Here is a 16,997-nt window from a genome sequence, read left to right on the forward strand (position 1 = left end):
GGAAGAGAAACCATATGATTATCTTAATAGTCACAGAAAAGATATTTGAGAAAAATTGACATTCATTTATGATTTTTAAAAACTTAGAAAATTGGAAATAGAAGGAAATTTCCTTAATCTGATGAAAAGCAACTACAAAAACCTTATAGCTAATATCATACCTAGCAGGAAGACAAACAAACAAAAACCCCACAACTAATTGATTTACGACAAAAATCAGGATCAAGACCAAGTGTAAATGTTCTAGACAGGGCAATAAGACAAAGAAAGGCATGCAGATTGGATAGGAGAAAGTAAAACTGCCTTTACTGCCTACATAAAAAATTCAAAGAATTTACTAAAACACCTGCTGGAACTGATAAGTGAATTCAGCAAAATTACAGGATATCAGGTCAACACACAAAAATCAGTTGTGTCTTTAAAGATTAGCAATGAATGACATGGAACTGAATTTTTTAAAAATACGCCATTTGGATAGCATCCAAAATTCATAAGATAAGGCCTGAGTGAGTGAGTGAGGGAAGGTCACTTAGTCGTGTCCGACTCTTTGTGACTCCATGGACTATACAGTCCATGAAATTCTCCAGACCAGAATACTGGAGTCAGTAGCCTTTCCCTTCTCCAGGGGATCTTCCCAACCCAGGGATCAAACCTAGGTCTCCTGCATTGCAGGTGGATTCTTTACCAACTGTGCTATAAGGGAAGCCTAAGACAGGTCTACTTGTAACAAAATATTTGCAAGATTGGTAGGCTGAAAACTATAAAAGAATCCAAGGTCATCTAAAAATATGGATAGAGATTCTGCCTTCATGGATTGGAAGACTCAACATTGTTAGGTTGTCACTTCTTTCTAAACTGACCTAGATTCAGTGTAATCCTAACAAAAGCCATCAGGACTTTTTTGGGGGGTGGGGGTAGAAATCAGCAATCTGATTCTATGATAAAATTTACATGAAAAGGCAAAGGGTATAGGAACAGCTCAAATAATTTTGAAAAGAAGAAAAAATTAAAGGACTTTCACTACCTGATTTAAATATTACTATGAAGCAACTGGAAAAGTATGAGACTGGCCAAAGCATAAACAAATAGATCAATGGAATCCAGAAAATAGACCCATACATTTATGGTCAGTTGAGTGTTGATGAAGTTGCAAGGCCAGTGCAATAGAGAAAGAACTGTCTTTGCAACAAATGGTGCTGGATAGAACAACTGAACAGTCTTTGCAAATAAATGAACCTTCACATCATATTCAAAAGTGAGCTGAAAATGGACTATAGCTCTAAATATAAAATGCAAAAGTATAAAACTTCTATGAGAAAACAAAGGAGAAAATCTTTTCGACCTTATGTGAGGGAGGAGGGAGAAGGCAATGGCACCCCACTCCAGTACTCTTGCCTGGAGAATCCCAGGGACGGGGAGCCTGCTGGGCTGCCGTCTATGCGGTCACACACAGTCGGACACGACTGAAGTGACTTAGCAGCAGTAGCAGCAGCAGTGATGGAGGAAAAGATGCTTAGATATGACAGCCAGTACATGATCAATAAATGAAAAAGAAATTGGACTTTATTTGAATTTAAAACATCTGCCTTTTAAAAGACTCTATTAATGTAATAGAAAGATAATCCACTGACTGGTGAAAATATTTGCAAACATGTCTGGTAAAGGACTTATAACCAGAATATATAATAAAAGTCAGTCAATCCAATAAATTAATGGCCAATGATGTGAGCACATACTTCACAAAGAAGGTGCATGGATAGGATCCAAGAATCCCACTTCTAACTAATTATTCTATAGAAGTAGCAACTTAAGTCAATCCTAAAGGAAATCAGTCTTGAATATTCATTGGAAGGACTGATGCTGAAGCTGAAGCTCCAATACTTTGGCCACCTGATGTGAAGAGACGACTCATTGGAAAAGACCCTGATTCTGGGAAAGATTGAAGGCAAAGGGAGAAGGGGGAGGCAGAGGATGGGATGGTTAGATAGCATCACCGACTCAATGGACATGAATTTGAGCAAACTCCAGGAGATAGTGGAGGACAGAGGAGGAGATCATGGAGGACAGAGGAGCCTGGTGTGCTGCAGTCCATGGGATTGCAGAATCTGACACGACTTTGCAACTGAATAACAACAACTAGAAGCTAAAGCTTGTATAAAAACCTGCATGTAAACAGTTTATCTTTAATTTTGTAAAACTGGAAACCACTCAAATGCCCTACAGCTGGTGGATGGATAAACTGATTATGTATATTCATTCAATATACATACTGGATGTGTATTTGGGGCTTCCCTTGTGGCTCAGAGATTAAAGCGTCTGCCTGGAATGCGGGAGACCGAGGTTCAATTCCTGGGTAGGGAAGATCCCCTGGAGAAAGAAATGGCAACCCACTCCAGTATTCTTGTCTGGAGAATCCCATGGACCGAGGAGCCTGGTGGGCTACAGTCCACGGGGTCGCAAAGAGTCGGACATGACTGAGCGACTTCACTTTCTCTCTTTCACTGTCTTTGTGGTTCAGCTGGTAAAGAATCCACCTGCAGTGTGGGAGACCTGGGTTTGACTCCTGGGTTGGGAAGATCCCCTGAAGAAGGGAAAGGCTACCCACTCCAGCATTCTGGCCTGGAGAATTCCATGGACTGTATAGTCCATGGGATTGCAGACAGTCAGACATGACTGAGCGACTTTCACTTTCACTTTCATTCATCCAAAGGAATCCTACTCAGCAAACAAAAGGAAAACTGCTGATCCCTGCAACATAGCTAAGTCTCAAACACAGCATTCTGAGTAAAAAAAAAAGCTAGATTCCCAAAGTTACAGACAATATGGCTCTGTTTTTATGACTTTCTGGACTCGTACAAGTTATAGGGGTACTGATCACTAGCTCCCAGGGACTGTGATAAGAGAATTTTAGAGGTGCTGGAACTTTTTCTCTGTCTTTGTTATGGTGGTGGCTGCATGACTGTGTTTGTCCAAATTCACAGTATTATACACTAAAAGAGTGCATTTTGCTGCACGGAAATTCTTCCTCAAAAATAAACATCTCAAACTATGTTTATTGGTTTGATGATTTGCAAAGTGATTGTCTCTCTCACAAACAGCCAAACCAATGAGGGCAGGAATATTTTGTTCACAGATGTATTTCCAGCCTGTAGAACCCTGCCTGCCATGTGGAAGGTGCTCAACAAATCTCTGTCGAATGGATGGATGGATGACTGGCAGGTCCTCAGGGAAGATACTGGGTCTTGGAGCCTCACTGACCTGAGTCTGAATGCTGACTCTGTCACTTTCTCTGGCACAGAGGGCAGCACGCTTCACTTCCTCTAACCTCCATCATTTCTACAAGGAAAGCACAAGCGTGGCCATGGGCCATGGTGCCTCCACAACAACTCAACACAGTGAGTGTGTTTGCTCACTGGGGAAAGGACAGCCCCCTGGTCTCCCAGGGCACTCCCCCCCACCCCCACCTACTCCTAATCCATCCAGCTGTAACCGTGAATTAGGATCTGTTTTGAGTCTGTTTTCTTGACTAGACTGCAAGCTCCATAAGGCAAGGAAATGTCATATCTGGCTCTGGATTCCCAGGGCTTAACATACACCAACTAATCAAGCATCTGAAGGATAACAATGACAAGTGCAACAGTAGTAATCTTAGCTACCAGTGTGATGTATCTACACTTGGCGTTACGTCACGTACTGGTCTTCCACAGTCACATCGTGAACTCCTCACAAACAGCCTACTAAGGCCAATTGAAAGTGTTAGTCAATCTGTGTGCTTAGAAGTTCAGTGTCAGTTAGTGCTTAGTCGTTAGTGTCCAACTCTTTGCAACCCCATGGACTGTAGCCCACCAGGCTCCTCTGTCCACAGGGATTCTCCAGGCAAGAGTACTGGAGTGTTGCCATGCCTCCTCCAGGGGATCTTCCCAACCCAGGGATCGAACCCAGGTCTCCCACAATGCAGGCGGATTCTTTAGCCACCAGGGAAGTTAGTCACTCAGTCGTGTCCAACTCTTTGTGACCCCATGGACTGTAGCCCTCCAGGCTCCTCTGTCCATGGAATTCTCCAGGCAAGAATACTGGAGTGGGTTGCCATTCTTGCATAACCATTAGTCCCATTTCTCAGATGAAGACACTATCAGGTCCCGTGGTTCATCCTTCACCATGCTGGGTGCTTTATGTACCTTATACTGGATAATGTAATTTATCTTAGTTCATCTAGTCTCTAAGCAGAAGATACTCAAACTGCCCGATGCTGAAGCCCACGCTTCATCGAGACCCATTCCTGGCAAGCTCAGTTACCTGTTTGCTTCTCCAAGGACACCCTTGAGGCTGATCCCATGAGTCTGATCATGACCGTCTCTGGCATTGGCATATCTTCTGGTTCCATGACCCTTATTATGGCATTCAAGACCCTGGTGCTTTGGTCTGTCTCGTCTCTCCCTCCCACCTCCTCTAATTCTATAAAGCTATTAAAAAACAGGACCACTAGGGTCTCCCAGACCACCATGTTATGACCCCATCCATGCCTTTGCATGGACTGGAATGGCCTCTCCTTACCCTCACCCGGCAGGTGAGCTGTGAACACACCCTGTGAGTCTAATTCAGATGGTCCCATTCTGGGGAGTCTTTCTCGACAGGGATCAGCTTACATGCAGGCCTTCACAGCTGTCTGTCCCAGAGATGCCGAGTCCCTGGGGCCCAATGCCTGACTCTGAGCCCTGCACTCCTGACATGCAAACATTCCATGTTTGCTGAAAGAATGCTCAGTTCTTCATCTCACTTCAGATGGATAAACTGAAGCCCCAGACAGCTGCTGGAACATTTCTTACTTCTAATCTGGCACCTTTCAGAGAGTTCTTTTTTTCCCTGTTTGTGAATTCCATCTGCTTTTTTAATTAATGAAAATTCAGCTCTATGCAAATGTTTCTTCTGGGATCATTCTTCATGAGCAACCTTTGGGAGCTTACTCATCAGCCCGTTCCCTGAATGCATGTTTGGAACATTCTGGGAACTTGTTATTGGGCCTTTGAATCAAATAGCTCAAGTGAACGAAGTCAACAAAGCTGCCGCTTGGTAGCAGGAATTTACAGCCCTGGGAACTGCAGAATGTGACTTGATTGAGAGAGTTTTCCCCTCACCCTCATCTTCCCTACTAACCTCCTACTGCCTGGCACTGCCAACCCCTATGGTCTCTGAAATTATTTCCTTTTGGTAAATAAGTTGCACTTTCCAAATCTCACAAAAGCCTCTCCTGCACATTTGTTTATCAATTCAGTACCAAAGACCTCTTAATTAGAAGGACACCAGAAGTCCGGAATCCCAGGTACAGCTGGGATAATACACCTTTCTCTTGTCTGAGAAATGTGGCTTTCTGATACAAGAACTCAGTGTCAAAAGGCAACTTGGTATAGTGTCAAAAGCATGAACTTTGGAGGCAAGTGTCCATCAACAGACAAATGGATAAAGAAGATGCGTGTGTGCTAAGTCAATTCCATCATGTCTGACTCTTTGTGACCCTACGGACTGTAGCTGCCAGGCTCCTCTCTCCCTGGGATTCTCCAGGCAAGAATACTGGAATGGGTTGCCATGCCCTCCTCCAGGGGATCTTCCCAATCCAGCGATCGAACCCACACTTCTCATGTCTCCTGCATTGGTCGGTAGGCTCTTTACCACTAGCACCACTTGGGAAACCTAAAGAAGATGAGGTGTGTGTGTATATTATATATCTGTATATATACCATGGAACAGTACTTCACATAAAGAATGAAATGACATCATTTACAGCAACATTGATGGGCCTAGAGATTGTCAAACTAAGTGAAAAAACCCAACAGAGAAAGACAAATACCATATGATATTGCTTATATGTGGAATCCAAAAAATGATATGAATAAACTTATTTACAAAACAGAAATAGACTTATAGACATAAGAAGCTTATGGTTACCCAGGGAAAGTGGGGGAGGCATAAATTAGGAGTTTGGGATAAATATATACACACTACTATATATAAAATCGGAGAAGGCAATGGCACCCCACTCCAGTACTCTTGCCTGGAAAATCCCATGGACAGAGGAGCCTGGTAGCCTGCAGTCCATGGGGTCACTGAGAGTGGGACACGACTGAGCGACTTCACTTTCACTTTTCACTTTCATGTATTAGAGAAGGAATGGCAACCCACTCCAGTGTTCTTGCCTGGAGAATCCCAGGGATGGGGGAGCCTGGTGGGCTGCTGTCTATGGGGTCACACAGAGTCGACACGACTGAAGTGACTTAGCATAGCATAGCATAGCATATATAAAATAGATAACCAACAAGGACCTACTACATAATGAAGAGAACTATACTCAATATATTGCAATAACCTAAGAGAAAAGAGAATGTTTAAAACAATATTTTTTAACATTCTCTTTCCATATATATATATATATATATATATATATATATACACATATACATATATATATATACACACACACAGACACATAACTGAATCACTTCGTTGTATACCTGAAACTAACATGACATCATAAATCAACTATATTTCATTAAACATTTTTTTTAAAAAAAGCAGGGACTTCAGACCCATATACATGTGGCTTCAAATTCTGGCTCTATCCCTTGGCAGCTGTGTGATTCAGCATAGGTTAATTAACCTCTCTGGGCCTCAGCTTACTCTTATATAAAATGAGAGAGATATGAAAAACTCTCCTGGATCTTCTGGGGATTAAACGTGATGACAGACATGTGATGGATCACAATACATGTCCAGCTTTCTTCTCCCTTTGGAAGGTGGGGCCACTGTAGAGAGTGGCCAGCTGGGTCACCACGGGCCTGCTTTCCCAGAGGCTAAGAGCAAGGACGGAGGAGCCTCAGACAGGAGTGGGAAGCCGAGGCACCCAGGGAAGTCTGCTCTGAATGGCGGTAAAGCAGGGGCTGAAAGGTCAGCATTGGGAGAACACTGTCTTGAACTTCTCCAGTGGTCAAGAACCCAATTTCCTAGAGATCAATTTTCTTTTTGGAAATAGCCTAAAGGCAGTAGGAACTGATCTATAGGATTATGGAGGCGGCTCCAAATGGGAGATTCTTCTCCCCTCTCCTCCATGTTCCCTCTGCAGATGATGACTCTTCTGGCCTCTCTCCACCCCTTCGGGCAAGATGCTCCTGGGCTTAGAACCAGTGTTTTTCTCTCCCACTGCCTTGGCTTTGCTGCATCTCCATGACGGTAACTCTCAATGCACAGACTGAGTCCACACCACTCTCCAGATGCTTGGAGTACATCCGAATGTCCGGAAGTTCCTACAGACACCTCGCCTCCAAGTCCATCCTTCCCACCATCCCTCGCACTCGCCCCTCCTGTGGTGCTTTCTGCACGGGAGCCTCCCTGGAATCCACTCTGCTGCTAGACCCAGAGGCCTGGAGGCAGCTTTGCCCCCTCCTTCACTGCCATTCTTCATCTCCAAGTCCTGCCCATCTGATCTCTGTTGGATCTTACTGCAGATCTGACCTCCAGAACTGCCTCAGACCTAGATTCTTCTGGAAAGGGATTTCAGAAGGATCGTCAACAATGAAAGCTGTATTGGGACAGTATACTAATGCATATATATGGATTTTAGAAAGATGGTAACGATAACCCTGTATGTGAGACAGCAAAAGAGACACAGATGTATAGAACAGTCTTTTGGACTCTGTGGGAGAGGGAGAGGGTGGGATGATTTGGGAGAATGGCATTGAAACATGTATAATATCATATAAGAAACAAATCGCCAGTCCAGGTTTGATGCAGGATACAGGATGCTTGGGGCTGGTGCACAGAGATGACCCAGAGGGATGGTATGGGGAGGGAGGTGGGAGTGGGGTTCAGGATGGGGAACATGTGTACACCCGTGGCAGATTCATGTTGATGTATGGCAAAACCAATACAATATTGTAAAGTAAAAAATAAAAATAAATAAAAATACTTCTGTTATAAAAAAATTAAAAAAAAAGAAAGAAAGCTGTATTGGGGTCTGTATTTAGCATCCCAAGGGGACTCTGAAGTAGACAGATCTGCTCATATGTATACCCTCTGCTGTTCACACTGATTTGGCTCTGCTCTCATCCCGATGTCAACCTGGGCAGGTCACCTAACTCTCAACCCATTTTCTCGACTCTAAAAGTGGGAATAAATAATTGTGCCTACTTTATGTTTATGAATGGCTTCCCAGGTGGCGCTAGTGGTAAAGAACCTGCCTGTACATGCAGGAGACATAAGAGACATGAGTTTGATCCCTGGCTCGGGAAGATCCCCTGGAGGAGGGCATGGCAACCCACTCCACAATTCTTGCCTGGAGAATCCCATGGACACAGAAGCTTGGCAGGCTACAGTCCAGGGTCACAAAGAGCCAGACACAACTGAAGTGACTAAGCACGCACGCATGTTTATGAGGCTTAAATAAGGTTATGGATAGAATGCCTAGTACATAGTAAATACTAAAAAGTATTGTTTCACTATTATGTAATTTATTAAGTTAGTGACAAATAACACAAGGAGTCAATTCTGGAGACGTGATGACATGGTTCTTGAATCTCCACAATCCACATATAAACACTGGCAGAGCAGATACAAGATAAAGCAAAAACCATGGGCAACACTTACTATAAAGCTAAGTTGTTCCCACAAACCCCAAAATATAAGCAGATGGGAACAAACCAGCAACAGTCATAAGCCCTCTATAGCAGTGATTTCTGTATAAAAATAACACAGCTGATGATGCACCAGAGGACAGAGAACTCCAAAAGAGTCAGCAGACACTGACTGGGAAGAATAGCCAGTCTGAGAACAGCAGCTGAAACAGTGAGAGGCTTGTCCAGCCCCATCTCAGGTGAATGAAAAGTGTCCTTGGTGAGTTCTGCAGAAGTTGGAGTCTGGAACACAAAATCCATTCACTCAATCCAGCCAGAGCTCTCTTCTAGGAAGGATCCCAAGGAGAAACTGTTGGGAGTGAAATCAAAACTAAGCAGGATGGGGGCCCTACAGATGAAAGAAAGGGGAAGTCCAGATGGAAGTGGGCAAGAGGACTGGGCCAGGAAATCCCAGGTAGCAAGCTGCCTAGGGACATGACATGTCACATAAACAATAGAAGAGGCAGGTCGGTTAGAGAAGCTACCCTGAATCACACCATCTTCTAACGATTCAGGAAAACCAACATTAAGTGAAATTCCATGCAAAGTGATTGTAAGAGAAAGGACAATGGCAAGCAGAACAACACTGGACAATGAAAGTACCTCAGAAAAGACAGTGTGGTGGATTGTTTCATGAATGGTTCCCAATGGATCAGGCCATCAGGTACCCACACTCTACGCAGTCCCCTCCCATGTGGGCCCTGGTCTTTGTCACATCACTTGCTTTGGCCAATTGGACATCAGGAAATGTGAAGCAAGGAGAGGGTCGGTAGGCACTTGAGAGTTGGGCTTTCCTTCCTGAAACTGCTGCCATCATGTGAGCAAGTTCACTCTCGTCTCCTTGATGATAAAAGACCATGCAGAGAGAGGGGCCCGTTCATTTCAGGTGTCCCACTCCAGTACTCTTGCCTGGAAAATCCCATGGACGGAGGAGCCTGGTGGGCTGCCGTCTGTGGTGTCGCACAGAGTCGGACACGACTGAAGCGACTTAGCAGCAGCAGGCTGGCCCAGCAGCTGAATGAGTGGGCCTAGCCAAAACCAGCAGAAAAACCACTCAATCAAGTAGCAGATGTGATAAATAAAAGATTGCTTCTGTTCTAAACATCTAGGTTTTGACATGGTTTGTCATCAGCAATTGATAACTACATAGACATTAAGAATGAATAATATAGACATTAAAAATTATGCAAGACATGAAAGAACATGTAAATTATGATTTAGATACTCAGAAATCTCATAAGAGGACTCGTGAAAAACATCAGAAAAAAGGAAAATTATTTCAGAAACAAATACTTCATGAGAAAGCACACAAAACAAATACAATAGAGACTGCTTTAAAATAAAGAGAAAGATAAAAAATTGAGAAGCAAATTGAACATAGGAAGAAAGACAAAAGATTTGAAAATGGCAAATGTTGAGGATTGGCAAAGAAGACCCAACATTCAGGTAATAAGGATCCTTAACAAAGAAAAGAAAGTAAAAGAACAGAATGTGGATTAAAGCAAAAGACATTTCTGGGAGCTTCCCTTGTGGTCCAGTGGCTGCGACTCCATGTTCCCAGTGCAGGGGGTCTGGTTTCATCCCTGGTAGGAGAACTGGATCCTGCATGCCGCAACTAAATATCCCACAACTAAGACCCGGTGTGTGTGCTAAGTCACTGCAGTCACACCTGACTCTTTGTGACCCCATGTTATAGCCCACCAAGGTTTTCTGTCCATGGGATCTTCCAGGCAAGAACACTGAAGTGGGTTTTCATGCCCTCCTCCAGGAGATCTTCCCAACCCAGGGATCAAACCCACGTCTCTTATGTCTCCTGCATTAGTAGGCGGGTGTTTTTTTAACACTAAGCCACCTGGGAAGCCCTCATAACTAAGACTTGGTGCAACATGACCTTTCCATCAAAAGTCCTACAGAAAAGCCAACCTGAAACTATATTGGAAGGGTAATGTATACTTCAGAATACAGACCTGCAATGACCAGCAGCAAAACGTATTTTGGCAACACCGCTGGACTTTAACGAAAAAGAAGAAGGGCTTATTGCTTGTTTTTTCTTAAGCCTGAGCCAAGCTGGAATCAAGATTGCCAGGAGAAATATCAATAATCTCAGATATGCAGATGACACCACCCTTATGGAAGAAAGTGAAGAGGAACTACAGAGCCTCTTGATGAAAGTGAAAGAGGAGAATGAAAAAGTTGGCTTAAAGCTCAACAGTCAGAAAACTAAGAGCATGGCAACCGGTCTCATCACTTCATGGTAAATAGATTGGGAAACAGTGGCTGACTTTATTTTTGGGGGTTCCAAAATCACTGCAGATGGTGATTGCGGCCATGAAATTAAAAGATGCTTACTCCTTGGAAGGAAAGTTATGACCAACTTAGACAGCATGTTAAAAAGCAGAGACATTACTTTGTCAACAAAGGTCCATTTAGTCAAGGCTATGGTTCTTCCAGTAGTCATGTATGGATGAGAGAGCTGGACTATAAAGCAAGCTGAGCGCCAAAGAATTGATGCTTTTGAACTGTGGTGCTGGAGAAGACTCTTGAGAGTCCCTTGGACTGCAAGAAGATCCAACCAGTCCATCCTAAATAAGATCAGTCCTGGGTGTTCATTGGAAGGACTGATGTTGAAGCTGAAACTCCAATACTTTGGCCACCTGATGTGAAGAGCTGACTCATTTGAAAAGACCCTGATGCTGGTAAGGATTGAGGGCAGGAAGAGAAGGGGACGACAGAGAATGAGATGGTTGGATGAGTATCACCGACTCAATGGACATGAGTTTAGGTGAACTCCAGACAGCTTAGGTAAGGGCCAAAGGTGTGAGAGAGCATGGCTGGGGTCTGGTATGGGAGTGGGAGGTGGGCTGAGGGAGGGGTGGGATGTAGCAGGAGAGGAACGCTGAGGCCTGAGGGGGCCTGGAACACTCACCCATGTAGGGCTTGGTCCCGGCCATGGAGGAAGCCTTTTCTGCGCCTTTCACGACTGTCGCTATGTTGAAGTCTGTGATGTGAACGTGTCCTGGAGACAGAGAATCAGAAAAAGCAGTTAGCAAAAGCTGCAGGCAGCTGGGTTATCTCCCATCTGATTTAACAGTGTGGTATGCAAGGGGGGATGTACAGGAAGAAAATATCAGAATTTTTATTTACATTTGTGTTTATTTGATACTTTAGGAGGGTCTGTTTTGGCCACATCATTGACAGTAGCCAAGCTATGGAATCATAATAATAAGTGGAATCACAATCACAAGTCAATCCTAAAGGAAATCAGTCCTGAATATTCATTGGAAGGACTGATGCTGAAGCTGAAACTCCAGTACTTTGGCTACCTGACGTGAAGAACTGACTCATTGGAAAAGACCCTGATGCTGGGAAAGATTGAAGGCGGGAGGAGAAGGGGATGACAGAGGATGAGATGGTTGGACGGCATCACCGACTCGATGGACATGAGTTTGAGCAAGCTCTGGGAGTTGGTGATGGCCAGGGAAGCCTGCTGCAGTCCATGAGGTCGCAAGAGTTGGACACAACTGAGAGACTGAACTGAAGCCATGGAAGCAACCTAAGTATTGGACCTTGAGGGCATTATGCTAAGTGAGAAGTCAGACAGAGAAGGACAGATATTGCACCGTCTCAGTTGTATGTGGAATCTAAAAAATAAAAGCCAAACTTATAGAAACAGAGAGTAGAAAAGTGGTTGCCAGGGGCTAGAAGAGGAGGAAATAGGGAAAGGTTGGTAAGAGGGTACAAACTTTCAACACTAAGATGAATAACATTCAAGGATAATGAAAAGCATGGTGACACTTAGCATAAGGCCCTCCAGGTCCATCCATGTCGCTTCAAATGGCAAGTTTTCATTCTTTTTTTTTTTAAGGCTGAGTGGTATTCCATTATATAGCTAAACCACATCTTCTTTACCCCTTCATCTGTTGATGGTAGGTTCCCAGATTCCCCGGAGAACCAATACTGACTATTTGGATTTTCCTCCTTCTCCCCTCCCACCTTCCTTCTGACACTTTCTTTTCTCTCTTCACCACCACATCTCCTTGTCTCCTTCCTCCCTGTCCCTCTTCCTTCCCTCTTAGGGTACTTGACATCCATGTCCCATCGGCTCCCATTACTTTAGGCTGGACAGAAAGTGGTTTCCACCCTCAAGCCCCCTCCCTACTCAGTTCATCAGTATCGTACTAAGGCCCCCACTGGCCAGAGCAGGTGGACAGAATAAGGTGCCCTCAGGGCATGAGTATCCTCTCTTTACACCCCTCCCCCACCTACTGTTTTCCTGAAAGGAGGAGTCTGGTCTCAAGTGTCTCATTTATTTATCAGAAGCTTCCACTCTCTGGACCAGTGCCTCTAAACTTTAACATTTTTATTATGTCCTCAATATAAATACTAAGCTCCCTGAGGCTTGGTTTTCTCATCTGTAAAATGGGGATGATGATAAGAAAATATACATCTCAGAGGGCAGTTGGGAGGAGTCAGAGAATTAATACACAAGAAATGGTTACAGCATACTGCCACACAACAATGAGGGCATTTTCTGTAAGCATTGCTCTTAGCAGCATTATCCTGCCAAGGTGTGGCTCCAATCCCTTCTCCAGCTGGGGCCAATCCACCCTGCACCCTCCCATTGCCTCAGTTCTAGTTCTAACAAACAAGTAAATTCAAGTCCAGTTTTAGACTGTGAGTTATGTGAAAGTAGCTGGACATCTGAGTGGTTTCTGCACCCCACACCTGTACAGTTCCAAGCACAGCAGTACCCTTGGGACAGAATTCTGGAATCTTAGAATATAGATGGCTTTTATGTGGTTTAATTTCTCCCACTCTTAAAATTCTTTAATATTTGCATGATGAAAGTAACGCCAGCTCATTATAATAAATCGTAGAATACAAATACATGTTTGAGTTTCTCCTTTCAACATCCTAGGGTCTCCTCTACCTGCCACATAACCACACTGATTCATTTAGCTCCTCCATTCTTTCTCGCTTTTGCTTATGCAAATGTATATCCACATATCACAGGACTTTGGTTTGTTCTTGCAATAAAGAGATCATACTCCATCGATCATTCTAAAAGTCACTTTTGCATTTAATTTGGCTTTGGGATGGAGCACATGTCTCCAGGTGGCTTTAATAGTTGGCTCAGGCTGAGCATATGAACAAATCATGGCCCATGAAAACTGGGGAGATGATTTTCTAGGGGGTTCAGGAAAGGAAACGTTTTCTTCCTTTTCCTTCCAGAAGCTATCTAAAGTGATATTCTTTGCCTTTGGCTGGTGTGATGTGGGGAAATGACCCCTGCCCCAAACTGTAGAAGCCATTGGGTGCCACAAAGAAAGACAAGCTAAAGATGAAGCCCATTTTTGGAGAAGGCAGAGCTGCAAGGACAGCAGAGAAATGGTACCAAAGCCTGATCAAACCCTGCCTGAAGCCATATTCCACTGGGCTTCAGTTATACGTGCTGAAAAACACGTTGCTTAGGGCGATTTGAGTTGGGCTCCTTGTTGTCTGCCACACACTGTTGGTGTCCTAATTCATGCAGCCACTTACCACAAGATTTCAGCAGGTTATTTCACTCTATAAGCCTCCTAATATTAATAAGTACCTGGTAGGGTAACTGTGAGCATTCAACAGGGTGTTTAGGGACTGAGGATGTGACCTTTGAGCAAAGATCTGAAGAAGAGAGGCAGCAAGCCAGTGGACTTCTAGGGGGAGGAGTGAGGTGGCTGAGGGAACTGGCAGCACCAGGACCTTGCAAGGGCCAGCAAGGAGGCCAGAAGGAGAAAGGGGGAAAGGGCTCAGGTGGCTTTTACCCCAAGCCTGAGGGTTTTGAGAAAGACAGACACAATCCCAGTCATTTGTATCACTTTGGCTTGTGTGTGGATTACTGGGGCAAGACTCAAAGCAGGGAAACTGATTAAGAGGGGAAAAAATGCATCCCTCATCTATGTAAGCTGCTATTGTTTAAGGTTGCGTAAACGGTACAGAATTGGTGCTGAAGTTCATGTTAGTCGTTGAACAACTTCTGTAGGGGGTGGGGTATGGCTACTCACCCCCCTTTTATAAAAATTTTTTGGATGTGGATCGTTTTTAAAGTCTTTCTTGAATTTGTTACGATGTTGCTTCTATTTTAGGTTTTGGTTTTTTGTCCGTGAAGCTTGTAGGATCTTAGTTCCCTGACCAAAGATCGAATTTGCACCTCCTGAATTGGAAGGTGAGGCCGTAACCACTGGACTGCCAGGAAAGTCCTGCCCTTCCCCCTCCTCGAGCCTGAAGTTCTAGAGACCAGTGACCCATCCACGGTTGGCAGCTGAAACGTGGAGAGCCATGTTTTGTCTCTAGTCTCTTTCCAGTGGGCGCTTCCACCGCCCCCTGTTGCCCCCTTCAGGGTGGAGTCGCCCGGCCCTGTCCTTGTTTCCTCCTGGCCCTCCAGGGTGGAGGCTCTGGGGCAGCTCTGAAGCAGACCTGTCTTCCCAGCAAGTCACCTCCAGCAGGAGTGCCAGACAGCAGAACCCCATTTTTGATTTCCACACCATGCTAGCTGATGAGCTGAAACTTCCTGGTGTGCCTCCTTTACCGGTTGAGTCAAGATGTGGGAAAGTGAAAATTAGTGCCATACGAGGTCTCCTCTGAGTCCCTTCTCAGGAGAATGGAAATTTACTACAAAGTGTGCACATATGAACAGTTTTCGGCTATTTGCTTTCTGTAAATTAAAAACATTCAGCAATCCGTGAGAGAATGAGCCCAGTATACGGTGTGAGATCCATTAGTAAAAGTTTGAATGAGAATCATGAACAATTGCCCTCCCACCCCTGTTTGTGCATCCTGTACTCCAGCTCTGCTCTCTCCTTTCTCTGAACACATGGAAACTCATCACACCTCCAAGACTTTGACACCATTTGGAAAGCTTTGCCCTCTGCCTGGCAGATTTCCATTCATTCTTCAAAACCTGGCCCAAGAGTTGTATTCCTGATGGATGGACATCCAGCCTTTGCTTGATTGCTTCCACTAACAGGAAACTCACTACCATGGGGGGTTGTGTCTCAGTTGACTTGCTCTGCTAAAACAGATTACCATGGACTGGGTGGTGTAAACATCAACATTTATTCCTCAGTATCCGAGCCTGGAAGTCCAAGACCAGAGTCCAGCACGCTAGGGTCCTTGGTTTCTTCCTGGGTTACTTGGCAGGTTTCTTGCTGTATCCTCACATTGTGAGGAGAGAACAAGTTCCAGCCCCTTCATCCCATTATAGAGCACAAATCCCGTTGTGGGGGCTCCAATCCTTTGACTTCTTCCAAACCCAATTACTTCCTAAAGGCCTCAGCTCCAAAAGCCATCACACTGGGAGTTAAGGCTTCAACATACCAATTTAATTAACTCCATGGACACTTAGTCCATGGAAGACTGACTGGTTTAGGCCTCTCTCCTGGACCCTCCCAACTCCTCTCCATTTTCATTTCCATCCTAGCATCCACTATGCTGTATCTGCTGTGTCTGTCTCCTTGAGACCAGGTATCCTCCCTTGTTCATTTCTATGTCCCCTGTATGTTAGCACTGGCCTGATCTGGAAAAAGTACTTAACAAGTGTTTGTTGACTGGCTGACTTACTGACCAAATAAAAGATGGCATGAAAGAAATATGGTGAGCAAATGCTATCATCTTTCTTCATTATTTACTTCTTAGAGCTATCATGATATTTACAGGATCTGACAACATTCCATTTTTTACTTTTAAGACTACAGCAGCATCAATTTTTCAACCAGATCTTAAATGATGAGACTCAGCCACCATCTCTGTGATTTTGTACTCCCTGGGGCCAGCATCAGGCTCGGCATGTGCATGAAAAGTGTACGGAAGTGAGAAATGGACCACAAAGAAGACTGAGTACCAAAGATTGATGCTTTCAAACTGTGGTGCTGAAGAAGACTCTTGAGAGCCCCTTGGACAGCAAGGAGATCAAACCAGTCAATCCTAAAGGAAATCAACCTTGAATATTCTTTGGAAGGACCGATGCTGAAGCTGAAGCTCCAATATTTTGGTCACTGCTTCGAAGAGCCAACTCACTGGAAAAGACTGATGCTGGGAAAGATTGAAGGCAAGAGAAGGGGGAAGCAGAGGATGAGCTGGTTAGATAGCATCACTGACTCAATAGACATGAGTTTGATCAAACTCCAGAAGAGAGTGAAGGACAGGGAAGCCTGGTGTGCTACAGATTATGGGGTTGCAAAGAGTAGGGCACAACTTAGTGACTGAACAACAACAACAATCTGTGCATTTGGAGGAAGAGCACTTGAAACTCTACACACTAAGGATGTGTCAGTTATTTGTGCCATGGAACTGGGGGAT

General features: G+C 44.4%; 1 protein-coding gene across 3 annotated transcripts in view; it reads right to left on the reverse strand.

The window, feature by feature from the left end:
• The window catches only part of STK32B (serine/threonine kinase 32B), a 407,299-nt gene that overhangs the window by 59,844 nt on the left and 330,458 nt on the right, over positions 1-16,997 (reverse strand). For 2 of the 3 annotated variants that reach the window (XM_070791787.1, XM_070791789.1), the window contains one exon: positions 11,587-11,676. The exons of the other annotated variant lie outside the window; for it this stretch is intronic. In XM_070791787.1, coding sequence (XP_070647888.1) covers positions 11,587-11,676 — 90 coding nt within the window. The remainder of the gene's footprint in view (positions 1-11,586; positions 11,677-16,997) is intronic. 3 annotated transcript variants of the gene reach the window in all.

The sequence above is a fragment of the Bos indicus genome, chromosome 6 (assembly GCF_029378745.1).
Source record: "Bos indicus isolate NIAB-ARS_2022 breed Sahiwal x Tharparkar chromosome 6, NIAB-ARS_B.indTharparkar_mat_pri_1.0, whole genome shotgun sequence".
NCBI lineage: Eukaryota > Metazoa > Chordata > Mammalia > Artiodactyla > Bovidae > Bos > Bos indicus.